General features: G+C 60.2%; 9 protein-coding genes across 16 annotated transcripts; all 9 read left to right on the top strand.

Moving 5' to 3' along the window:
* Nucleotides 1-698: 698 nt before the first annotated feature.
* ABB37_09213 (putative mitochondrial iron/zinc transporter protein-like protein) lies at nucleotides 699-2,280 on the top strand (the record flags this gene model as incomplete). Of its 2 annotated transcripts, none has more annotated exons than XM_015808567.1 (1): nucleotides 699-2,280. In XM_015808567.1, the coding sequence occupies exon 1, from the start codon at nucleotides 913-915 to the stop codon at nucleotides 2,278-2,280; it is 1,368 nt and encodes a 455-aa protein (XP_015653020.1). In that variant the 5' UTR covers nucleotides 699-912. The 2 variants fall into 2 exon arrangements, with proteins under 2 accessions (XP_015653020.1, XP_015653019.1); XM_015808566.1 differs by having other exon boundaries at nucleotides 758-2,280.
* Nucleotides 2,281-3,443: 1,163 nt separating this feature from the next.
* ABB37_09212 (hypothetical protein) lies at nucleotides 3,444-4,783 on the top strand (the record flags this gene model as incomplete). Of its 2 annotated transcripts, none has more annotated exons than XM_015808565.1 (1): nucleotides 3,444-4,783. In XM_015808565.1, the coding sequence occupies exon 1, from the start codon at nucleotides 3,596-3,598 to the stop codon at nucleotides 4,781-4,783; it is 1,188 nt and encodes a 395-aa protein (XP_015653018.1). In that variant the 5' UTR covers nucleotides 3,444-3,595. The 2 variants fall into 2 exon arrangements, with proteins under 2 accessions (XP_015653018.1, XP_015653017.1); XM_015808564.1 differs by having other exon boundaries at nucleotides 3,534-4,783.
* Nucleotides 4,784-5,213: 430 nt separating this feature from the next.
* ABB37_09211 (hypothetical protein) lies at nucleotides 5,214-5,910 on the top strand (the record flags this gene model as incomplete). Of its 3 annotated transcripts, none has more annotated exons than XM_015808563.1 (1): nucleotides 5,214-5,910. In XM_015808563.1, the coding sequence occupies exon 1, from the start codon at nucleotides 5,341-5,343 to the stop codon at nucleotides 5,908-5,910; it is 570 nt and encodes a 189-aa protein (XP_015653016.1). In that variant the 5' UTR covers nucleotides 5,214-5,340. The 3 variants fall into 3 exon arrangements, with proteins under 3 accessions (XP_015653016.1, XP_015653015.1, XP_015653014.1); XM_015808562.1 differs by having other exon boundaries at nucleotides 5,258-5,910; XM_015808561.1 differs by having other exon boundaries at nucleotides 5,267-5,910.
* Nucleotides 5,911-6,237: 327 nt separating this feature from the next.
* Nucleotides 6,238-7,073, top strand: ABB37_09210 (putative mitochondrial hypothetical protein; the record flags this gene model as incomplete). Of its 2 annotated transcripts, none has more annotated exons than XM_015808560.1 (1): nucleotides 6,238-7,073. In XM_015808560.1, the coding sequence occupies exon 1, from the start codon at nucleotides 6,351-6,353 to the stop codon at nucleotides 7,071-7,073; it is 723 nt and encodes a 240-aa protein (XP_015653013.1). In that variant the 5' UTR covers nucleotides 6,238-6,350. The 2 variants fall into 2 exon arrangements, with proteins under 2 accessions (XP_015653013.1, XP_015653012.1); XM_015808559.1 differs by having other exon boundaries at nucleotides 6,295-7,073.
* A 585-nt stretch (nucleotides 7,074-7,658) lies between these two features.
* ABB37_09209 (putative mu-adaptin 4) lies at nucleotides 7,659-9,067 on the top strand (the record flags this gene model as incomplete). Its single annotated transcript, XM_015808558.1, has 1 exon — nucleotides 7,659-9,067. The coding sequence occupies exon 1, from the start codon at nucleotides 7,712-7,714 to the stop codon at nucleotides 9,065-9,067; it is 1,356 nt and encodes a 451-aa protein (XP_015653011.1). The 5' UTR covers nucleotides 7,659-7,711.
* Nucleotides 9,068-9,450: 383 nt separating this feature from the next.
* ABB37_09208 (hypothetical protein) lies at nucleotides 9,451-15,649 on the top strand (the record flags this gene model as incomplete). 2 transcript variants are annotated; one of them, XM_015808557.1, is made up of 1 exon in its annotated part: nucleotides 9,451-15,649. In XM_015808557.1, exon 1 carries the CDS (start codon nucleotides 9,986-9,988, stop codon nucleotides 15,647-15,649), a length of 5,664 nt encoding a protein of 1,887 aa, XP_015653010.1. In that variant the 5' UTR covers nucleotides 9,451-9,985. The 2 variants fall into 2 exon arrangements, with proteins under 2 accessions (XP_015653010.1, XP_015653009.1); XM_015808556.1 differs by having other exon boundaries at nucleotides 9,728-15,649.
* Nucleotides 15,650-16,044: 395 nt separating this feature from the next.
* Nucleotides 16,045-17,638, top strand: ABB37_09207 (hypothetical protein; the record flags this gene model as incomplete). Its single annotated transcript, XM_015808555.1, has 1 exon — nucleotides 16,045-17,638. The coding sequence occupies exon 1, from the start codon at nucleotides 16,301-16,303 to the stop codon at nucleotides 17,636-17,638; it is 1,338 nt and encodes a 445-aa protein (XP_015653008.1). The 5' UTR covers nucleotides 16,045-16,300.
* A 521-nt stretch (nucleotides 17,639-18,159) lies between these two features.
* ABB37_09206 (hypothetical protein) lies at nucleotides 18,160-19,685 on the top strand (the record flags this gene model as incomplete). The annotated part of the gene is made up of 1 exon (XM_015808554.1): nucleotides 18,160-19,685. Exon 1 carries the CDS (start codon nucleotides 18,195-18,197, stop codon nucleotides 19,683-19,685), a length of 1,491 nt encoding a protein of 496 aa, XP_015653007.1. The 5' UTR covers nucleotides 18,160-18,194.
* Nucleotides 19,686-20,063: 378 nt separating this feature from the next.
* On the top strand, nucleotides 20,064-22,376 carry ABB37_09205 (hypothetical protein; the record flags this gene model as incomplete). 2 transcript variants are annotated; one of them, XM_015808553.1, is made up of 1 exon in its annotated part: nucleotides 20,064-22,376. In XM_015808553.1, exon 1 carries the CDS (start codon nucleotides 20,355-20,357, stop codon nucleotides 22,374-22,376), a length of 2,022 nt encoding a protein of 673 aa, XP_015653006.1. In that variant the 5' UTR covers nucleotides 20,064-20,354. The 2 variants fall into 2 exon arrangements, with proteins under 2 accessions (XP_015653006.1, XP_015653005.1); XM_015808552.1 differs by having other exon boundaries at nucleotides 20,288-22,376.
* Between the last annotated feature and the right edge of the window lie 188 nt (nucleotides 22,377-22,564).

The raw sequence follows: 22,564 nt of genomic DNA, 5'->3' as shown, positions 1-22,564 counted from the left end.
CGCCGGTGACGGTTGGAGGTGGTGGGCCAAGGTTTCGCCACAGCGACGGGTTGAGGTCTTTGGTAGTGTTTCCCCTTGTTCGGTAAAGGAACTCCCGTAGAATTCAATTGCGTCTGCCCTCCGCCTCCCCTCTTTGTTGGCCGTCTCTGCATGCGCACCAGGTTTATTCTCCTTTGTTCTTCTTCAGGTCTCAACTGCCGGTTAACTACAGAAAGAATAACGAAGCTTCTTTGCACTTCCGTCGCCTGGCGATGCCGCAGATCCGTCGGTTGAAACGTACCTCCACTTCTGCGGTTTGGCGAGGGTTCTCGCTGCTGCCTGCACCGCAGTCGCACCGGTTTCCGCAACGTACGAGCAAACAGCGGCTGCTCTGGGGAGATCTCTCGCCCGCCGTGTGTCATGAGCGTGGACTACGCGTCCGCCAGTGTGGTAGACGGCACGTTTTCAGCACACTCGTTGCTGTGCACCTCTTCTTCTTTTTTTGGTATATGCGCATGGAAATAGGAAATAGGTATATCGAGACTTAAAAAACCGTGTTCAGCTAGCTTTGCGCCTACGCGGTGCGCAGTGTCCGTTGCACCTTTCATTGCCGCGGTGAGCAGCAGCAGCAGGAGCCACAATGCACGGCAAAGAGAACTACACGCCGCTGCCCATTCCAGCTCACGTTGGTTCCTCTCTTCGCTGCATCCTTCCTCGCAGCATTCTCCCCTTGACCTTCGCCTTTCTGTGCTCTGGTTTTGTTTTTCGTTGTCGCACAGCTTTCACGAGCTACTGGCCCTTTTGGTTTTGATTCCTAGAAAAGCGAGCGCACGCCATCGTCTACCAGCCGCCGTAGCGTAGATTTGGCTTCTTCTCTGTTTAACGCTCTCAATCCCTTTCCTTACACCCACCTCCTCCCGAAGTACGGCCGCGATGCGTGGCGAGGAGTTCAGCGTCGAAGGCTGCCGGCGGTACCTCGCAGACCGCGGATACAGCGTGCAGGGCCCGGACACGCGTCACGTGGTGCCGCTGGGAGTTCAGGATCCCACGGAACACTCTCTGTGTGATGGTTTGGTCGGCGTCTACTCCAACGGGCTCCACATCGGGGCGATCTTCCTGATCCTGGGTGTGTCCTTCCTGGGCACTGCGATCCCGATCGCCGGCAAGTTCTTCCCTGTCCTGAGCCGCTACCCCTTCGTCTTTGTTATTGCGAAGACGGCCGCCACCGGCGTGCTGCTCTCCGTGTCGACGATCCACCTGATCCACGAGGGTGCGATGGCGTTCAGGGAAGAGTGCATGGACGAGACGTTGAAGCTGTACAAGCCTGCGTACTTCCTGTTTGCCCTCGTTGCCGTTCTGCTGATGCAGCTGCTGGACATCCAGCTTGGCGAGATTGCGGAGCGCTGGCTGAAGGCGCAGTCGACTGCGGACGCCGCCGCCGCTGCTGAGGAGGCGAGTGCGCTGGCGGATGAAGGCGACGCCGCAGAGCAACCGCCGCAGCAACCGCAGGAGCGGGACGGCAACTTCGTTGAGTTGGATGCGGGGCTGACTGGCGATGCGCCGGACGTGGATGCGGCCGGGTGTGACGCTGTGGTGGCGCCTGCGAAGGGCGTGTCCGATGACTCGACCCCTGCTGAGAAGCCGAAGCGTGACGACTGTCCAGCTGCCCTTGCCGTGAACGAAGCCCCATCGTGCCCCTATGCACACGCCAGTGAGCACCGCGCTGAGTCGAAAGACGACGACTTCGCCGCTCATGGTCACCAGCACTTGGCGGTGCGGCCGCCGCGTGACATGAACTCGATCCGCCGGGTCATCGCCGCCGTCTGCATGGAGTTCGGCGTGACGTTGCACAGCGTCTTCGTGGGCCTGGCAGTCGGGCTGACAACCGACGCGGAACTGAGACCGCTGATCGTGGCGCTTGTGTTCCACCAGATGTTCGAAGGCATGGCGATGGGGTCGCGTCTTGTGGATGCCGACTTCCATGCGGGCCTGGAGGTTGTGCTGGCCCTCGTGTTCTCCGTCAGCGCACCGGCCGGCATGGCTGCCGCGACGATCGCGGTGTCGGTGTCGCGTGATGCGATGACTGGCACTGGCTTTGTGACGCTGATGGGTGTGCTGGACTCGCTCTGCGGCGGCATTCTGCTGTACCTCGCCTTCACGCTGCTGCTTGGCGACTTCGTGGCGGACCTGAAGCACCACTGCGCGGATGGCCGGCCCTACCGTCTGTGGAAGAAGATCGGCATGTTTGTGGCTCTGTGGATCGGCATGGGCCTGATGGCCCTCGTCGGCAACTGGCTGTAGTCGTTCTTTTTTCTTTTCGACAGGAGCACCGATCGACGGATGCTGTTTTAAGGTACCAAAGTGAATCGGTACTGTAATCTTCGTTGCTTTCCCGCCTTCTCGATTGTGAACAGCTACATACGACTAAACTCGTCTCTTTGTTTCTCAAACAGTCCATGATGGCTTATTTGTTTAAATGCTCTTGCGGAAAACGTAGGCGTGCTAGATGCTGGCACGGCAACGCATGTTTTAAATACCTAGTCAGCATTGTCCGTAAGTGATCAAAGGGCTTTTTATCAACAACTCTACCTCTCTCATACTAAACAGTCTTTTTTCTACTTCTAGTTTGTGCACAGTATAACGCGTGCGTTATGGTCGTTCTCTCTGCGGCAGCGACTTCATCCGACTGTTCTCTTTCGATAATCTATTGAAGCGGTTTTTGCCGTTAGGAGAGAAGGAATCGTGACTGTCATGCGAGGCTAAACAGATTTCCTTTTTCTTTAATGCTACAAAAAAATAAGTTTCTCTCCCTTCTCGACTGTCTTTGTTTTTTTTTTTTCAAATGTCAATGCGAATCGGCGTTGATGGTTCCTCGTTGCCTAGACGTTTTGTTTTCCTTCTTTTCTGCAACAGTGTACCAACGAGAGATCAAAGGAAAATGGCGACATCTCTTAAGGGCGACGTGACCCCTGAGCTGGGGGCGGTCGGGTCTCTTTGCTCGAATGGCGCACAACCGCACACGGGGGAAAAAGGTAAACTGAAAACTGTGTCATCTCGGAAAAGTGCGGTATCATCGCTTCTGTTTTTGTTTCTCGATTTGTGTGGCCGTCCCTCTAACCCTTTCTTCTTGAATCCTCATTGCAGCCCCGTGCGTGCGAACCGAGATTCGGTACGATTTCGTGTATTTTGTGTTAGTGTGACGCTACATCAGCTCAGCGAAAGAAAAGAGACCAACATGCAAGAACGGGCTCCTGACGTCGATACAGGTGAGGGAGGTGCTCTTCAGGCGAGGAAAATGCACACATTCCTCGGTCACTTCCCGGCTGCTTAATTACCGGAGCAGGCAACTTGAGTTTAGTACGCTGGAAGAGAAGAGGCTTCTTGCTTCACCGCCAAACACGCCTGACCTTCACAATTTCTTTTTATTGCATCGACCTCGCTGCTTTTCATGTCCTTTTGTTTTAGCTCCTGCACCTTTGTTCTTGTCCTTTATAACTATCTCTCATCGTCCTTTCGACCACTCCTCACGCCCACCGTGGCGCATACGGCGCGTAGACCCAATTCACCTCTCTTGTAGTTGATTGTTTAGATGCCAAGTGGGAACGTTCGGGGCGTAATGCAACGTGTCCAAGACAGCAGCCGTTTTCTGGGGCGGGTGAAGCCGAACGCCTACAGGCGGGCACGGCGAGGCGCTCACCTCGGCACCGACAGCCCACGTGTTAAGGGCACCATTCAGGCCTACACGTCCACCCTCCCAGAAGAGCAGCGGCAGCTGGGCCGAGCAGCTCTCTTTAATCCCGTGAAGGTGTGCCCCTCGTGCGGGAAGCCAAACGGGCACACGCTTCAGCGGTGTAACAAGTGCCGCCGCAGTCTCCTCAGCGTCCGCCTTAGCGAGACTCCGAACCTCTTCACTGGCTTTCTCCTCGGCGTCGAATCTGGCGGTCGCTTTCCTTTGAGGATTTCGCTGCGGTCCGAAGATGACGAGACGATGGTCTTCGACGATCCTTTGTCCCTCGCTCCCTTGCACTTCTGTGCCGTGCCCACGAAGCTCATCCTACCAGACTGGCGCTTTCTGACGCTGCAGCCAGAGCGCGGTCTAGAGATCCACCAGCGTCTCCTCACGGCCTGCCACGATGCGGCGAGAAGGGACTTCTTCGACGATGCGGCGTGGTGCGCGTCGCTGCTGCGTGTCCCGGCAGCGGCGAACTGGGAATGGCACATGATAGCCGGCTACAATTACCCTCCTTCGCAGAATCAACTGCACATTCAGTACATGTCCCCTGCACTCATGCCGCATCAGCACATGATGTTTCTGCGCGGGGTCCACTTTACTCACATGCGTTTCTTTCCCGTGGATTACGTTGTGGCGTGCCTGCAGCGACTGGTGACCGATAGGCAATGCTGTACGCACGCCGAGCTGCAGCTGCCGATCGAGGACTTTGTGGCGCTGTTGGAGCGCAGGTGCGGTGTGGCGTATACCCCTCTTCACGCAGCCTTGTTGGAGAACGTTGCCGTCTCGTATGCACTGTGGAACAACTGGAAGCCAGAGAAGTTTGAGGGGGAGTACGTTTGTGCCGACGCCGCCGGTGGGACTGATGGCCGTGCTGTCTTTCACCCGTTCCACCTCACGGCCAGCGCTGTCGAGGCTGCACCGGAAGCACAGACGGAGCAGGCTGTGTTCGAACAGGAGAAGAAGTCGCTGGAGAATTACGGCGTCTCCATCAACCCCGTCGATCGCCCCCTCGGCTTTTACGCTTTCAGCAAAGCACTGAGTGAGTTGGACGTGAGTTTTCTTGCACCGTGAGCAGCGACGTCTTGTTATTTGAGATGCCAGCACCAGCTCCAATGATGGACGGCTCCCCACGTATGCGTTGTTCTGTTGGTGGCACATACGAAAGCGGAGACGGAAAGCAAACTGCTCGAGCACTGGCACGATCGCAGGTGTATTGCATCCAAAAGTGGCGATGTTGAAGGCAACAACGCGCATGATCGACACCAAACCGTGGTCGAATGACGATCACAGCTGCTTTTGACCGCTTTGCTGTAGGCAGCAAATGAATAGATCTGTTTATTTCATGCTGAACAGCGAATGGAGAGTTCGAAGCATATTCCTCATCAGGCGAGCTCAATGATCGCACGCTGTCCACTCTGCATGCCGATCTGCTGCTCTCAGAATCTTTTTTTAAACCATTTCTGTGCCGTCCTTCACCTCCCGTCTCACCCACGTAAACGCACGCGATGCCGCACCGTTGTGTACGGCACTCTTTTTCACATTCGAGGTGCAACAGCGGCGCCTTCTGGAAACAGAAAAGAAGGCGAATAGATAAGAAGAGGAAGAAGCCCTCGCAGGGCGTCTGAGTAATGCGTGTTGTCGATCTTTCCACGCCGCTTTTTGACGGCATGGCAGTCTACGCAGGCGATCCGGCCGTCCGCATCACAACGGTCTGCACTCGAGAGAAGGACGGGTGGGAGGTGCGGCAGCTGCAGATGGGTTCGCACTCCGGCACGCACGTGGATGCCCCGATTCACATGCATGAGGAAGGTGCAAGTCTCGATGAGCTTCCCCTCGATCGCTTCTGTGGGTCCGCTGTAGCGGTGACAGTTACGAGCGCCGTCTTTCCGATGGAGTGCGGTCTTTTGTTTTATGAGGACGTGCCGGCCAGCTGCGTGCCATCGATACTTGCGGCACATCCTCGATTTGTGGGGGGTCCATTGTCTGAGCAAGCGGAGCGCTTGCTGCTTGCGGCGGGCGTGGTCACGTACACCGATCTTGTGAATGTGGAGGAGCTGGTGGGGAAGGCGTTTACGTTTTACGGGTTTCCGCTGCGCATACGAGGCGGCGATGGGTCTCCCGTGCGGGCCGTGGCTGTCATCCGTGATGGTGAAACTGGGAGAGAGTCCTTCACCGAAGGCTGCGCAACGACTTCGTAGGTGCGCGGAGCGTGTGCTCTCCGTGTTTAGCTGCTGCTACTGCGGTGCGTCTCTTCATGCTTCTGGTGCTGCTGTTTTTTGACGCGTTAGTTTGCAATGTAAGTTGCCATATGAGTATCGACGCTAGAGAGCGCGAAAGTTTGAAGTGACCAGACGAATTGTGGGCTTTGACACACGCTGATGGCGCCGTATTAGACGAGGTGAGGCACCTTCTACGCTTTCCCTCGGCAACGGCGGCGTGGCGAGGCACTCCGCTCAATTTGTGGGGCAGTCACCCCTCCAACGCGGTATTCGCTTTCCTCCATCTAACCTTTCATTTCTTTCCTAGCTTATTTTTCTTCTGCTCCTCTCTCTGCTGCACCACCGGGACGACAACGCACTCCAGCCCCTTTTCTTTCTTGATCTACCAGCGCATCCACTTCCGTTCCTTTGCATGAGCAATGCGGCGTATTGCCCGACTTCCGTCCTCGCTCGTGCCGCTCGTGGTGCAGGCGCGCTGGCAGTCCAGCGGCGACAAGGAGGCCCCGCCTGCCACCGCTGAGGCGAAGCCGCCAAGGGCAAACTCTGCTGATGCGGCTGCGGAGACGCCCAAGGCGATGCCGCAGTCCGCTGACACCTCCGCAAGCGGCGGCGAGCAGGGCGGCTACCACTTTGCCACCAACGAAGTCCTCGACGCCGTCAAGAAGCGCGACTTCAACGCGGTGCAGACGCACGCCTCGAAGCTGGTGCAGAGTCAATGGAGGGAGTCCTACAACGTCCCCGCCGCCTGCATCATCATTTACATTGTGATGTGGTACTGGATCGCGTGGCGCCGCCGCTCGATTCGGCGCAAGTGTGAGGCGATCATGGCGTCCACGAAGCAGCAGACGGAGGAGATGGTGGACATCGTGCGCAACATGACGGAGAAGTGGAAGTGCGACATGGCGAAGGCAAACCAGCTGATGCAGGGCATCATCGACAAAAACAGCGAGTTGACGCGTGACATTGACCGCATGACGACAGCGCTACGCTCCTGCTCGATTCGGCCCACGGCTGCTGCTGCGGCGACTCCCTTTGGGATGGCGGCGAAGAGGGCACCGGTGATGGCGACGGAGGAGGCACCGGGTGAGCTGAAGGAGGTCACTGAGGCCTCGTTGCCGGACAGGTCGGAGACGAGCGAGTAAAGTGTGTTGTGTCTGAACTGCGGTACTTTTGTCGTTGGTCGTCGTGTGCTCGATCGAATGAGCGGGCGTTGCTCTCCGCGGCCTGTCCTTTCTTCGTTGTGGTCGGTTATCGATACATAGGTGCTGTTTATGGAGGGGGCATTCGTAGTTAGATAGTTTCTGCCACTTCAGTAGTCGTAAAACACGCAGAAGCGTAGCCCCCTTTTTTCTTCTACTTTTGCGTTGTCACACGTGGCAAGTCAACTGCGGTAATCGCACGTACGGGCGACTGGTGCGGTGCGTGTGCGTGCGACAGGAGCTGTTGCAACTGGTGTGCACCTGAGTGTATGAGTGTTACTACGTCAAACTAAGCCTTTGCTTTTATGCGATCGCGCGCTGCAACGCCAAGGCTGGACGAGCGATACTTTCTCGTCGGCCGTTCTGTGCGTGAATTCTGCTGAGCGTCCCCTCTGCCGTCGCGCAGAGCTTTCTCTTTTCTCTTTTCTCTTTTTGTTGTTGGAAATGTGACGCATCTCTCTCGTCGTGTGATCGCCACGCTCACTCGCCTCTGTCCGCCTTTTCCTCTTCTTGGCCCCCCACCCTGCAGTGCAACGACCTGTTCCCGTGTAACGGCGTCGCGGCTGCAGATACGCGCAGCGATGCACATTTCCCACATCTTCATCTTATCGTCACGGGGCGACACACTCGTCTTCAAGGACTACCGCGACGACATCGCCGACCGCACCGACGAGGTGTTCTTCCGCAAGTACAACTTCTGGGACGGGAAGCTGAGTCAGGCGCCGCGTGGGGACTGCCCGCCGTTCTTCACTGAGAAAGGCGTGCAGTACGCCTTTGTGAAGCGGCGGCAGCTCTTCCTCGTGTGCACCACCCGCGAGAACGCGTCACCAAACACGATGGCGGAGTTCCTCCTCCGCCTGGTGCACCTCCTCAAGGATTACCTCGGTGCGGTGACGGAGGAGAGCGTCCGCAAGAACTTAACGCTGGTCTACGAGCTGCTTGACGAAGTGGCGCACTTTGGCGTGGTGCAGGAGACGGCGACAGATCGACTGCGCCCCTTCATCAGCGACGCTGTCGTCCCTGTCGTGCAGGCCGAGACGCTAATGGACCGCCTGCGGAGGGGTGACTTCGATGACAAGAGCAAACGCAGCGACGAGGCGGCCACATCCGTGCTGACGGTCGACGCGGCGACGAAGAACGAGGTCTACGTGGACCTGCTGGAGCGTCTGACGATGGTGTTCGGCGCACGCGGCAACGTCGTCAACGCCGCCGTGGAGGGCACCTTGACGCTCAAGAGTTTCCTCGCCGGCACCCCGACCGTCACCATCGGCCTTTCGAACGAAATTGTGTTGCGCAGCACCCTTCCGCGAGGCCAGAGCCCGCCGCCGGGGTCGATCGCAATGGACGGCATCACCTTCGACAACGGCGTCGACACATCGCAGTTTGCGCGTTCGCGGCTGGTGACACTGCGACCTTCGCTGGGTGAAGTGACGGTGCTGCGCTACCGCTGCCTCGCCCCCGCCGGTTCACCGCCCTTCCGGCTGGCGCAGTCCCTTGACGTGCAGTCGGCTTGCCGCGGTACTCTCCTCCTGCGGGTGCGAGCGGAGCTGCCGACCGACACGACGGCGCTGGCCGTGCGCATCTGCGTCCCGCTCCCCGCGACGACGGTGAGCGCCGTGGCCGACTTCCGCTCGGAGGGGGCGAGCCACTCCTATGAGTGGAGGGAGGCGGATCGGGAGCTGTGGTGGACCGTGCCGAAGTTCTCCGGCGGCGTGGAGCACCAGGCCCAGGTGCGCTTCATCACCTCGGAGGAGATCACCCCTGCCATGCGGCGTGAAGTCGGCCCGGTGACGCTGGTGTTTGAGATTCCGCAGTTCAACATGTCCGGCACGCGGGTGCTGTCGCTCCAGATCGACGAGCGCGGCACGGCGCAAAACCCGGGAAAGTGGATTCGGTCCATTACGCAGGCCAGCGCCTACACCTTCCGCACCCACTAAAGGAAGCAAGACAAGGAGAAGAGGAATGTTGATGGCTGGACTCGCACTGCTGGGATTTAGAGACGAGCTCTTCTTGGGGGGCTTTATACATTGCGCGGATGTGAATGTCGTTTGACTGCTTTCGACGCGGTTGTTTTTGTGTATCGCGGCCTCGCTAGACATCTCAAACCTCATAAACAGCCTCTTCCACGGACTACCAGGGGATCCCATGGGAGACTTACTTCAGCCGTGTGAAGACACCGGGTCATGCCCAACACATACACCCTTTGAAACTCCGGCCCTTGACTTCAGATCCCTGCTGAATCTGGAGCTACACGAGGTGCGTTTCGCCATCTTTAAATGCCAAACTTGTACTCGAATCATCCTTCTCACTCTCTTTTTCAGCTATTTTAGTTGTTAAAGGAAACGCGATTCGGAGGATTTGTTGTCCACACGGTGTCCACCCGCGCCTTCCTGATAAGCGAGGAACCGTACCGTTTGCCGTGTTGGCTCCCTGCTGCGGCTGATAGGTGAAAATACGGGAGCATCGCGTTTTGAAAGGTATTTGGTGTTAAACAGACGCACAAGCATCCACATACTTGGATTTGTTGTTCATATATCTTATTTTCTCTTTGCGTTCCCACTTTCTATTATTATCATTGGCTGCACACAACGGCGTCAGCGTTTCGTCATCGTTTTTCTTATTTCCACGGTTAGACATCCGTGGCTACTTCGCCGCAACCTAAGAGAGGAGCACGCGCGCACGTACACCCAACATACCTCACCGTACCTTTTTAGAACACCTTTTTTTCAAACGATACTTCCACGCTCATTAGAACTTGCTTACTTTCTATTTTACCTCCCTCGTTGTTTTTCTTCTCTCTGAGTAATTATCGACCCGTCAACATTCTAGAGATTCGTCTGTTTAACGGCACGGCGATGGAGTTCCGGGACATCAAGCCGCCAATGCCGACGCTGCGGCTGCCGGAGGACTACCTCTACAATCCCTTATGCTTTGAAGCGCACACGTCGCCACAGTCGAAGAAGACCGTAGTGGGCACTGTAGAAGCGACATCGCCCGTGCACAACGGCCACGACACCGCACACGCCACGTTGCCGTCTTCTACCTATCTGCATCGGCCTCTACGCTTTGTGCCGGCCGCGCCGCACGCTACCCCGCAGCGACGACGCGACCGTGCGGGTGCGGAGAGGACCACGCCGGAGTCGCCAATGCCGTCCTCTACTCCTCAAACGCCGTCACAAATCCCCCTGCCGCGGTCGTCCGCCCACTCTGGAAACACGTCGCTGATCCGGCGGGCACACGCGCTGGCGCAGGAGGTGGCGGAGTGGCAGCGCTTTGAAGCTGCAATTGAGAAGGGAAAGGGAAAGGGCCCGCATTCCGAGCTCCTCAGCGCCTCGGCGACGGAGCTGAACAGCTCTGCCTGCCGACCCACGCGTGCGACGCAGCTGCGGGCCCATCACATCTACGAGCAGCTCGAGGATCGAGAGGAGGCGGAGCACGACATCTTTCACCGTCCCAAAGGGCGGCCCTCCTCCGCCACCTCACTGAGGAGCCCGCGGCGGTTGTCCGGCGCGACGGACACCTCGACGCCGCAGCGCCGGAACGCGACGACGCCGGCCCGCACGCCGCGCTCCACTAAAGCCGCCGAACTGCGCCAGCGCCACTCCACTCTGTTGCTCGAGGAGATGGCGGAGGCGACGCGGCTTCGAGTGGAGGAGGAGGCAAAGGAGGGAAAGGAACGGCAACGCCCTGCCTCGTCGCACAGCAGCACACCAGCGCCGTCTCCCGTTTCTACGGGAAGCGCAAAAGCGCGTGCGGTCAGAAACACTGGGGCAGTGGGGGTGCAGAGCAGAAATGAAGAGCGGCAGCGGCGCAGGATGGCGAGCGACGGGCACGACGGCCGCCGTGCACCGACTGGAACAGCCACGCCCACACGGCGAAGAGGCTCCGATGCCAGCGTCAGCTCCAAGGACAAGATGAAGGCAGCGGTGTCGAAGTACCTCGATGAACAGGAAAGAAGTTCGGAGAAGTTCTTGGCCGCGCTGTCACCTATCGAAAAGAACAGCATGAAAGGAGATGAGGAGTACGACGCACCGGCTGCACTGCCCGCACCAAAGCAGCGGCGGCGTCGCGGGGAAGTGGCACAGCCGCTGCTATCAACAAAAGCACACCGAGATGGCGACAACCAGATGGAGTCGAAGATGTCAGTGCCACGTCGGCAGCCCGCTGCGGCGGGTGCGGGACCGCCTTCTCCCGAGCCTCGCCCTCCCCCTGCCTCTACCGTCTCCCCGGCCGCTGTGGCACACGTACATGTGCCGCCTAAAAACTCCAGTGTGACCACAGCACAGCCACCACCACCACCACCACCACCGCAACGCAGTACGAGGGATGCTGCCGCACAGACAAAGCAGCAGTTTATCTACCCAGTGAGGAAAGGTGCGGCCGCCACTACGCAAGACGCACCACTGACGCAGCAGACGCTGACAGCGGGCCCGGAGCCGACCGCAGCAGCTGTGGGGGGTGCAGCGGACACTACGGGACCGCCTCCAGCGGCGACACGCGACACGAAGTCGCCTACGCCGTCGCCATCGCCTTACTCCTCCATCGAATTTGACGTGGCAACGCCGTCGCGGCTGCACAGCTCAGTGTTGCTGTCGCCTAGTGTTGTTCCTGCTGATCACGAAGAGGAGGAGAAAGCACACGACGGTGTACATCACGCAACGGCTGCAGGAAGCAGACCGCAAACGCACCGGTTGCCAAACGATGTCGCGCGCACGCCGAGGCCCGCAGGGGGAAGCCTCTCCTCTGTTGACGCCGCGCGGAGGCGAAGTCTGTTGTCTCTTGACCGTGACCAGGCAGAGAGCTCCCCTCCACGTGAGCATGGCGCCTGCGTATCGCCGTCACCTGCATCGAATCGAAGTCCGTCCGCCTCCCCGAAGAAGCGCACGCCTGCCAAGGCAGCGGTGGAGGCTCCAGCACCGGTGCCGCCTCCTGCACTCTCCACATCATCGAGACAGCCAGCTGCGCCAAAAACGACATCACCACCAGCTACCGCAGCACCGCCTACGACGGAGTCATCTGCTGACCGGCTAAGGGCTCCTGCTGAGCGGAGAGGGCAGCTCCAGCAGTCATCAGCAAAGGACGTAGCGACGACGCAACCTGCGCGGCACGCTCTGCCCCCCAAAAGAGAAGAAGAGTCGCCCGCTGACGAAATGGCACTGTCGCAGTCGTTTCCCTCCGTCCGCTCATTTCATTCCGACGATGAAGCGATGCCCGACGCAGCGGAACACCCAGCGCACGGCCTTCCTGCGGCGCACTCGGCCCCCGCTGCTCCCTCTCCCTCCGCAGACGCCGCCACGACGCAGGCGCAGCTCTTACGGTACTACCGCTCCGCCAACTCATCCTCGGTCGGTCCGGTGCGGCACGCGGCTCCGCTCCTTCTCCCCGCCGCGCTGCCCATGCGCACCCTTCCAGGGGACGACGTCGGCGCCATCACGGCGGAGTCGCACCCGCACACGGCTGTGGAGGAGATCGTAAACACGGCGCAGACAGACGCGGAAAGGGAGGAGTCCGCGCACACGGCCACCACAACGCGGTCCAGCTCACGCGCCACAGCGCGCAGCTCCGTCTCCACCGCGTCCACCTCCTCGGTGGAAGACGAATACAATCAACGCAGCGGCAGCGAAGGGCCGCACCCACATCTGCGCCACTCTGACGCCTCGGTGTCGTCTCCGCCGCAGGACTGGCGTGAGGAGGTGGTGGACGAGCACGAGAGCGGTTCTCTCTCGGCCCCGGCCTTTTCTTTCTTGGCGGACGCCACCGCCGACTTCTCTCTTTTTCGCGGGTCGGCGGCGCCGTTTGAGGCGGGTGGCGGCGCGCCGACGCACGAGCCGTTTGGCGGCGGCGGTCCCCGTGCGTGGGGCCTCCCTGTCCCGCCGACCAATCACACCCACGCCGCGGCAGCGTGGAAGGCGCGACAACGAGCGGCCTCGACGGGAGGAAGCGACGCGGCGTCCTTCGCCTCCTCAAAACCCCCCGCTGAGCAGCACCCAAAACGCAGGAGACCGTCTACCACAGAGGCGTTGCTGCCGCTCTATGAACCGCGCATGGAGGGCCCTGTTTGGAAGGATGCCCTCGACACCGTCCGCGTGCCGCAGCTGCAGGAGAGCAATCGCCGCTCTCCACCCACGCCAAAGGTGATGGCGTGCATGGCGACGGAGGAGGAGAAAAGCGGTCATTTGACGGCCTCGGCAATAGAGGACGTGACACCGTCAGCGAGCAAAGCCGAACGGATGACAGCAGCACCCTTGGAAACAACTGAGCCCGCAAGAGAAAAAACAGATAAAGTTGTCGAGACCGCCACCGCCAACACACCTGCGGTCGCGATCAACAGCACCCCGGCGTCTTCGTCGTCCCCATCGACGGAGCGGCCTCTTGCGAGTGGGCCGAAGCCGTTCCACACCTCTCGGCTTCCCGCTCGTTCGCGAGCCGCGCCGCAGAACTCGCCGCTGTCGGTGAACGCGCACGTAGCCAGCTCTGAAGTGCCGTCGGCGCCACCGCCGCCGACTCGTACCGCCCTCTCTCCGTGGACACACCAGCGCCCGTACACGGTGGGAGGTGCAGGGCAGCATGCGTGCAGTCCGACACTCTCCACAAAAGAAGACGGTCCCAGTGCGTGTCCTCTTAGTGACACCTCCCCCGTTGGAGCGCCTCAGCTGTCCACTACGTCGCCGACGAAGAGAGGCAAGGCGCGTGCTGCTTCGACAACACCCGCTACCGATGCCGCGCCCACAAATCAGCAGGAGGCACCAGCCGCTGCAGCGCCTACCACTCCGTCGCCTGCTGGGACGCCGCCTCCAGCTCCCACCCCGACGAATGCTGCGGTACCACCACCCATGACTGAATTCGCCTCACCCGCGGTAAAGGCGACAGGGGAGAAACCCTTCAACGCGACGGAAGGAGCGTCTCCGGCGCCGGACAGCGGCATCCAGCAACTCTCGAAGTACGCGCTGTGGAAGGCAAAGCAAAAGGCGCAGTTACAGGCAGCAGAGGCAGTGGCTTCTCCTTCATCTTCCGCGGCTCAAATAATGGAAAAGACACCGACACAATCCAGACCTTCTGGAGTCGCACGACAAGTTATGGGGGACCTGGCGGACGTGCACCTTGCTGCCTCACCACCCGCACACGCGCCAGAGGCAAGCTCAGCGCTTGGTTCGACCACGCACACCCTTCTCGGGTCGCAGTCGATGGGTGGGACAGAGATGGAGCGAACACCGATGGAGCGGTCACTGCCGGGTCTGCTCTCCGACGCCTCCGCGGACGAAATGGGAGAGAGCGAGGGCGCAAGGGGGCCTCTCAGCCACGCCCCTACGCCGCTGCGTTTGCGGTCACCCCCGCCCAACGTTGCATCTCCAGCCTTGGAGAGGTTCGCTGCGGTGCGCGACACCTCCGGGGACGCAACTGCAACCGTCACCGATTCATCGAGCCGCGCCTTTTCTCGCTCCGACACCTCCACCCGAAGCTTCTCCAACGCAGCGGCCGAAGGGCACACAACGGCGGCGCCAGTCCAAACAGGGACGATGCCGCACACAGCGGAGAGGGAAATAGTTGAAGGAGCCGCGAGCCCTACTTTCTGGATGGCGCAGACGGCGGGGCACAGCTCCTCAGAGTCGATTTCTATGGATAGCGACGCGATAGCGGCTGCAGGTGCCCCCGCAGGCGTAGATGAAGGTGGCGCTATGACCACTGCGTTTCCATGGGGTGGGTTGGTGGGCGACTCACCTCCGCCCAGCACAGACGTGACGGTCGCACACGATGCGCAGTGGCCCGGCAGCAGCTCTGAAAACACAGCAGCCTTCTTACCGGCGCCGGCAGCCGTGGAAAGGGATTTGCGTGGTGCCGTAGAGGAGGCGTCGGAGAGCAGCGGAAGCCCCCGCCGCTGCCAATCGGAGCAAGCGAGCGAAATGGCGGTGGCCATGCCGGAATCGCCCGGCCTCTTCTCCAACAACTCTAGCAGCCTGGCCAGCACGCCGGTTTTCCACAGCAGCTCGCTGTACACCTCACCGGCCCGCGTAGACGGCAGTGCGGCATCGGCGCTGACACCGTGGTCTGCGGATACGAAGACGCCAGAAGCAGCCGGGAGCGACAAGCGCGAAGATGCAGAGGAGGAAGAAAGTGTTCGTAAGGACGAGGAGGCGGTCGGGGAACCCAGCCCACTGCAGGAGCCCGCACAGCAACGTGCTCCAATGCCGCCCTGTGTGGCCAATGCTGCAGCAGCGGCGGCGTCGCCACCGTGTACCCCGCAGGCAACCGCCACGGACGACGATGCCACCCCTTCTCCGTTTCGTCCCGCGACGCCCCTTCCGAGCGAAGACTTTCGGGGGGGGGGGGCACCGTCGTTGACCTCGGACACCAATCCATGGAGTGGGCGCTCCTCTCCTGCGCGGGTGTGGGAAGGCGCGGCGACGGTCTCTGCGATGCCGTCAGTGGCGGAGGATGATTTGGAAGTGTTTCGTGGGGCTACCGCATCTTCGGTATCAGTGCCGCTGGCGCGTATGCAGTACGTCCATCAAGATTTGTAGCCTGCTACTTTGTTTAGTTTGACGTGGGATGGTGAATGCCGCGATTCACGCTGTGTCAGCTCCGGTTGAGCGAGGCCCATGTGCTCCTTTCCAGTTTTCTGATTTCTACTCTTTACGAAGCGCGCACACCATTTGTTTCGTTTTTATCGCGGCAGGTTGAAAAGCTCAGGAGCACGCTTTGCGGATGTCGGGGACTTCTCTCCTTTCTTTCTCTGATGGAAACATAAACATGCACTGCAGTAACATATGTACATGCCGAGCCATCTCAGATGCAACGGGCGATGCAGCGGAACAAGGTGTTTTCTTTTGTGTAGTTGTGCTGAGATACTCCCTGTACTCTATTCGCTTCCCTCCTCGCTTCGTACGGCGCGCTCTTTCTTTTCTGATCGATGACAGCGCTTTTGCTGTGGAGTTGGGTGCGACGCTACGCTGTTCACCGACCTGCATGCGCTCGTCTTCTGCGGTGAAGCCGCCACCGTCGCTTTACAATCAGCATACATTCACCCGATATTAGTGCCCCACAAAATTGGAGATCAACCGTGTCGGCCGTACATTACGAACAGTATTCCTTTCAGGTGAAAAAAGAAACCATTGCTGTTGCGTGAACGGCTGCTGCGCACTTCATCCTCTGTCGCTGTCTGTCTCAGCGTAATGCCCCATCGTAGCAGTCCACGAGAGCACAGCATTCAGTTCTCCAACTCCAGCAGCTTCAGCAGCGTCTCGGATCATGAAGGCGATTTCCTCATTCGCGTCCATGACGTAGAAGCTTTGACGGAGACCGACGCGGCGGATCTCAACGGGGACATTTTCCCGCCGTCTCATCTCGCAGCTCGCATCGATGGCGACGCTGCCCTTCCCCTGGAGAAGACGGAATTCGAAGACGACGGAGCTACCGGCGAGCCATTGGCCGCCGCACCGTCTGCGGAGCCGCCCTCCACACACACCGGCGGCATCGAGGGCAATGAAAAGGATGATGAAGCCCGCGATCCTCTCTGCAGCACCGTCCCGGGTGAGTCGTACCGCTACTCCCTCTCCGCCACACGGGACAGCGCCTCGCCTCCCAGCATGAGCTCCTACTTCTGTGTGAAGCCGGACACTGCGGTGGAGGCGCCGCTGCGCGTGTCACCGCTGTGGGAGGAGGAGTCGTTTGAGGAGATCCCAACGCCGCGCAGCCTATCGAGTCCAGTGGCCGCTCTCGCCGGAGCCTCACCGGGTGGTTGCTCCCCTCCGATGTCTCCTGCCCGCTTTCACGCTACGATAGACCGGAGCGGACTCTCTATGTCGTTAGAGAAAGTCGCGGTGAACGCGTCACAGGCACACGAGACACAGGAGCGCCTCTTCACGCTCTCCGCGGAAACCTTGGCGCACTACCAGCTCGTAAAGCTCAAAGTGAGGCAGCGCATCTACCGCATCTATTATGATAAGTGGAGACGGCACACGTCGCTGCACACACCGCCGGTGACACCGCAGCGGGCGTCCAGCGCCACGCAGACGCCGTTGATGCCGCTGCGCTCTGTCTCGACGGGGACGGATTTCGTTGACATCGACTCCTTCCACCTCAGCCGCTCTGCTGGTGCGACGAGTGCGCCACGGGCACCCACGCCGTCGCAGCCGCCACAGCGCGACACCTCCCCGCCCCCGCGAAGGGCAGACGGCGGCCGGCGCGACCACTCAGCGGGTATTGTGGAGTTTGATAGGCGCAAGCAACTCCTGCCGTCTCTCTCCGTGCCACTGCAGCAGTCCTCCTCGACCTCTTCCTCTTCTTCCGCCGCCCCCACGCCTTCGCCGGACGTCGCCCCGCCACACGTATGGCCGTCCCCGCGGGCACCGCCGCCGAACGAGGGAATTGGAGTTCGCACGAAGCCTTCAAAGCTCGTCGACTTTGGGCGTCACTCCGACGCACCGCCGCGGAAGACGCCGCACGTGTCGAACCCCGACGTCAAGGAGCCCAAAGTGATCCCCTCCCCGGAGCGCATCTTCCGGCTGTGAAGCAGAAGGGGAGTAGATCGGGGGGTGCTACACCCCTCACACCGTTGTACGTGCCTGCGAGTTGGCGTGTGTTTCGATAGACAGTAGATGCTTTCTCCTTTCCTTTCCTTCTCGGTAGATGCGGAACTTCGTTCATTCATTGTTGCCTCTTCATCGCTACATGAAGCAGTTAGAGCACGTTTCTCTGTTGCCAAAGGTCTTTATTTGGAAACTCCATAACCGCATGAACCCGACGAGAGCCTTTCCAAGGTGTCCAAACTCCTTCAAAGGCAAGCAATGGTCCCCCCCCTCACCTCACCCACTGATGTTGACGGAGAGTGGCTGCTGCTGCGTGTTGCCAAGGTGTGCACGCCGCTCGCAATCTACTCTCCCCGCCACGACGCACTTCGAATCGTGCACCGCACCGATGCACGCCCCCCCCCCCCCACCCTTCGCACTAATATCTTTTCTTCCTCTTCTAACACTGTCCGGGCACCACACATCGTCGCCCGTTCCGTCTTCCCCGAAAACGTATGCCTGTAGGACCTGAGTGTCCCCCTCGTCATCTGCCAGCGTCATGAGGTCCAAACGAAGAGCTTCGCTGCGGCACTCGGCGGGGATGCACAAGTCGATGAGCCCGCCACGGTCTGAGACGAGGCCGAAACCGGAGGACGGGCCGCACACCTACGCGGAATACCTCGAGCGTCGTAGCGGGCTCGTATCGGCTATTCAGGATGAACTGGACGAGCACACGCTGCTGATGGAGGAGCGGGCGAGACAGGCCGTAGCGCACGCTGCAGCCGTCATTCAATCCAGTCGAAATCAGGAAAAGGAGTGCCTTGCCTACCTGAATAGGCTCGAGGACAAGATTCAGGCTCTGCAGCAGACGCGTCGCACCGCAGCGGCAGAGCTGACAGAGTTTCAGCAATCAGCTGCGGGGACGCGGCAGCAGCTTGAGAAGGAGCTGCACGAGCTGCGTCAGAAGGTCCAGCAAGAACGTACGGCGTATTCGACGGCGCAGACGGCGCTCCAAGAGCACCAACACAGCCGACGAGCAGAAGAAGACGAGGCAGAACGGCGCTGCCGCGAGTCAGCAGAGCAGCAGCTGCAGGCACAAATTGCTTCTGTGGAAAACCGCTTTCAGCAAGCGGTTGCGGTGCTGCAGGCGCAGGTGCGGGAGAGAAAGGCGTGGGCCGATGCGCAGTGTGCGATGTGTGAGGAGCAGGTACGGATGGCGATAAGACGTGCAGACGCTGCGGAGTTTAGCATCTTCATACGTCAGCCTCCTGAGGTTTCGGAGTCGGCGGCATCGCCGCCTGTGTGCACGACGTCTACCTCAACCGTGACGCGAGAAATGGGGGATCTCGAGCGGGAGATGGAGGAGTTGCTGTCTGCCGCGGATACACGCATAGCGGCCGCGACAACAGAACGACAGGCCCCCACCGCCCCATCACACAATTCACACCACCGTGTTTCGCTGCAGAAGGAGGAAGTGCACGGGCTGAGCCGTACGACACAGGAGCTAGCTGCTGTCGTTGACAAGAACGAAGCTACCCCAACGCGGAAACTACACGTAGACTTCACAGATAATGCACAGCCGGCGCAGGAGCGTGAGATAGTCAACGGGGCGACGAGCGCTCCCGTGACGATTGCGAGCACTCCTGATCGTTCTTTTCAGGGCAACACGTCTCTGAATCTCGTGAGCGCCGTTGCAACGGAGAAGGTGGACTTCTTCCCGAGTGTGGAGCAGCACGACGAAACCAAGCAGAGAACTGCCCCGGTGACTCAGCGTTCAGGTCTCGACACAGCAACACCGGCAAAGGCAAAAACACCTCTCTGCTCTTGCACCTCAAGCCCCTCTGAGCAACCGATTAAGGGCTCTAACATTCCTCGTACACCTATTCCAGGCGCATCCATAACAGCTTCCACATTGTCCCCGATGAAGCACGGCGCTTCGCAGAGCCCCACCTTCCCTGAAGCGACGCTTGTTTCCAGCCTGTCGTGCAGCTTTGACGCCTTCGTCTCTGTTTCCCCTGTGAGGAAGAGCAAGGCGGTGCTGCTGCGCTAGCGGAGTTTATACATGTGGCCGTTTAACAGGTAAAGTTGCCGTTCGTTCCTTCAATGCTGAGCGTCTGCTCACGGAAAGTTACCGGGCAGTCCTGTACATTTCCTTCGACGTCATTCGAAGCTATACTCCTCGTACGAGCCCTGCGTAATGCGTGGAAGAACACAACGCGTCTTCTTCTTCGTATCTGCGCCTCGATGAGTGCCGTGGAGCGGGGCCCCTCTGCACGAGGCTACCCGGCAGTCTTGCCTTTTGCTTTTCGGGTTTCTGCGTGCCAAGCGGACCGCCGCGCAGTGAAGCCCGGACACCTCTCTTCCCATTATCCTCTGTTTCCTCATCCGCTTTCCTTCTCGAGTGCCATCTTCCCTCTCGGGGCCCAAAGCGCCTTGAGCAGCTCCGAGACTGCGGTGAAGGCCTGCTCCCAGAGCGCGTTCTCTCTCTCTAAGCCACCGTTCAATACCCAACCCAAGGCGGCCAAGAGCGCTGGTCAACCAACTAAAAAGTCTCCCACATTTAGATGATAGCGTCGTAACTGATCTTTCTTCGAGTGCTTTTTTAAACGTGTTCTTCTCTCTTTTGTTCCTCTCATCACTTCTCATTTTCCAGGCTTTATCTTTGGAACTCAACCAAAAATACCAACCACATCGTGCGTTCAGCCGCTCCACGACTTTCATGCTGTCGTATCGGGTTCAGCAAGTGCAAACGGGCGTGTTCATCTACCCACCGGACAAAGATGGGGATGAGACGCTGTCCGTGTCCGGCACCCAGCAGGTGACGCTGCACTGCGCGGGCGACCTCAGCTCCGAGCCCTTCCCCTTCGACACGGTGGTGCACGCCCCCTTCTACACCACCCTCTACGCGATGTGCGTGGCGGACAACGTGCGGGCGCAGTTCGGTGCGGCGGTGCGGCGACCCGCCGCGGCCTGCACGAGTGCACCGCGCCGCTCCACGGTGCTGCACGGCGACCCCGCGTCCCACGTGGCGAAGGCGTTCTACCAGGTGGTGCGGCTGGCCGCGGAGGACGTGGTGCGGCTCTGCGGCGCGCAGCACGCGGGAAGCCCCTGCGAGTGCGTGTTCAACGCTGCGCGTGTGTACCCGTGGGGGGAGGAGGACCCGCTGGGCGAGGCGCTGCGCGTGGGCGCCGCGACGTCGCCGCTGTTGCAGCAGAAGACGACGGTGCCGCTGCAGACGCCGGCGCAGCAGCGGCTGTTCGCAACGGTGCTGAAGCAGCTGTGCAGCCTGCCGCCCGACGCCGAGCGCGGTGAGGCCTCTGCGTGCGTGCGTCAGGTGCGGCTGGCGGTGTACACGTGCGGCGGCGGCGACGCGGCGGTGGCGGGGCGTGTGCTGTGCGCGGAGCACCTCTTCTCGCTGGTGCCGTCCATCTGCGACGTGTGCACGAGCTTCGGCACAACGATGGAGGCGCTGTGCGAGGTGCTCGTGTGCCGCCGCGAGGGCAACCTGCTGGACAACCCGCTGCTGCCGGTGCTGCTGCCCGGTGTGGCGATTGAGGGCCTCAGCGTGCTGACGTGCATCTCTGCGAAGGGCCGCTACGCCAGCCGTCCGTGCATCGACGCCTGTTGCTTCGGCTGCAGCGGTGCCCGAAGGCAGCGTCCAGCTGCGCTGAGCCCTCTGCGACGGGATTGCAGGCCGACGAAACGGGAAGGACTTACCCCCAGACCGTCGAACCGTGTCTGCACGCCGCCTGCACCTGCGTTTCCTCCCTCTTTCGTACGTGCCACAGGCGAGGTCGAGATAATGGCGGACGCACGCAGCACTGAAACGGCCTCAGATCACATCAGTGGCGGGCAACGTGATTCTGTTGCTCCACCGTCCAACGTATCGCCGAGACGATCTCCACTCACCGGCAGAGCGTCACCAACTACGCCCAATCACCGCGCGTCGTCCCCGCTTTCTCACATTGATGCATCAGTCGACCGCATTTTAACCTACCGTCGCCTGCACAGTTCCCCTGCAGAGCCCGTTGCTCTGGCGGCGTCCAGCTCGACCCCCACGCCACCGCGGAGTACCCTGAAAAGTCGGTTGCCCTCCAGCCCCTATGAACTGCGGAAGCTCAAGGAGCGGGTTGCCCACCCGGCGGAGGAGTCGCTGCTAGACTGTGTGACGGTGGCGGAGGGGCGGGCGGAGGCGGCGGTGCAGGCGGCACGAGAACGGGAGGTGGAGGCGCTCGAGCGATTGAGGGCGATGGAGGAGAAGATGAGCGAGATGCGCAGCGCCTACATAACGCAGGAGGCGTCACTGCTGATACGGCAGCGGATGTTGCAGCAGTCGTGCACGGAGTTGGAGACGCAGGAGCAGCGGCTGCTTGCGGCAGCGGAGGAGCGGCGGTGCGCGGCGGACGAGTTAGAGCGCGCGGAGTCAGCGACTCAGGAGACGACAAGCTTCGGCGGCGCAAGCGCCATTGTGCTGGAGGAGCTGCGGAAAGTGGTGGAGGAACTCGCGGACGCCACGGATGAGCTGGCGGAGGTGGAGAACGGCGTGATCGCAGAGACGGACAAGGCCCTCCTCACGTTCCGCCGCGGCGATGGCGAACTGACGATGCGGGTGGAGCAGCTGATGGACCGCTGTGCCAGCTTCATGGACGTGGAAAGCCGCATTGCTTCTTGCTCCGCTTCCCATTTGTCGGCGTCCTCGATGAACAAACGCAACCGGACTCTTCGGATAGGGTTGAATTAGGTGACGGTGAATGTTCGATGTCAGCGTTTGACGATCTCTCTCCGCTGCAGTTGGGGTGAATACTCGCCGCTTTTTTTTTTGCCTCACCTTTTCACCTTAGACCGCAACTGCTTCACTGTTTTGCCTCTTCTGCCGGTTGCGGGGCTTTTGGGACTCTGCAGACGGGCTGTGAAGCGCAGCGGCGGCTC

This window comes from Leptomonas pyrrhocoris (genome assembly GCF_001293395.1).
Source record: "Leptomonas pyrrhocoris isolate H10 chromosome Unknown, whole genome shotgun sequence".
Taxonomy (NCBI): Eukaryota; Euglenozoa; class Kinetoplastea; order Trypanosomatida; family Trypanosomatidae; genus Leptomonas; species Leptomonas pyrrhocoris.
This window is presented reverse-complemented; position numbering and strand designations above follow the sequence as displayed.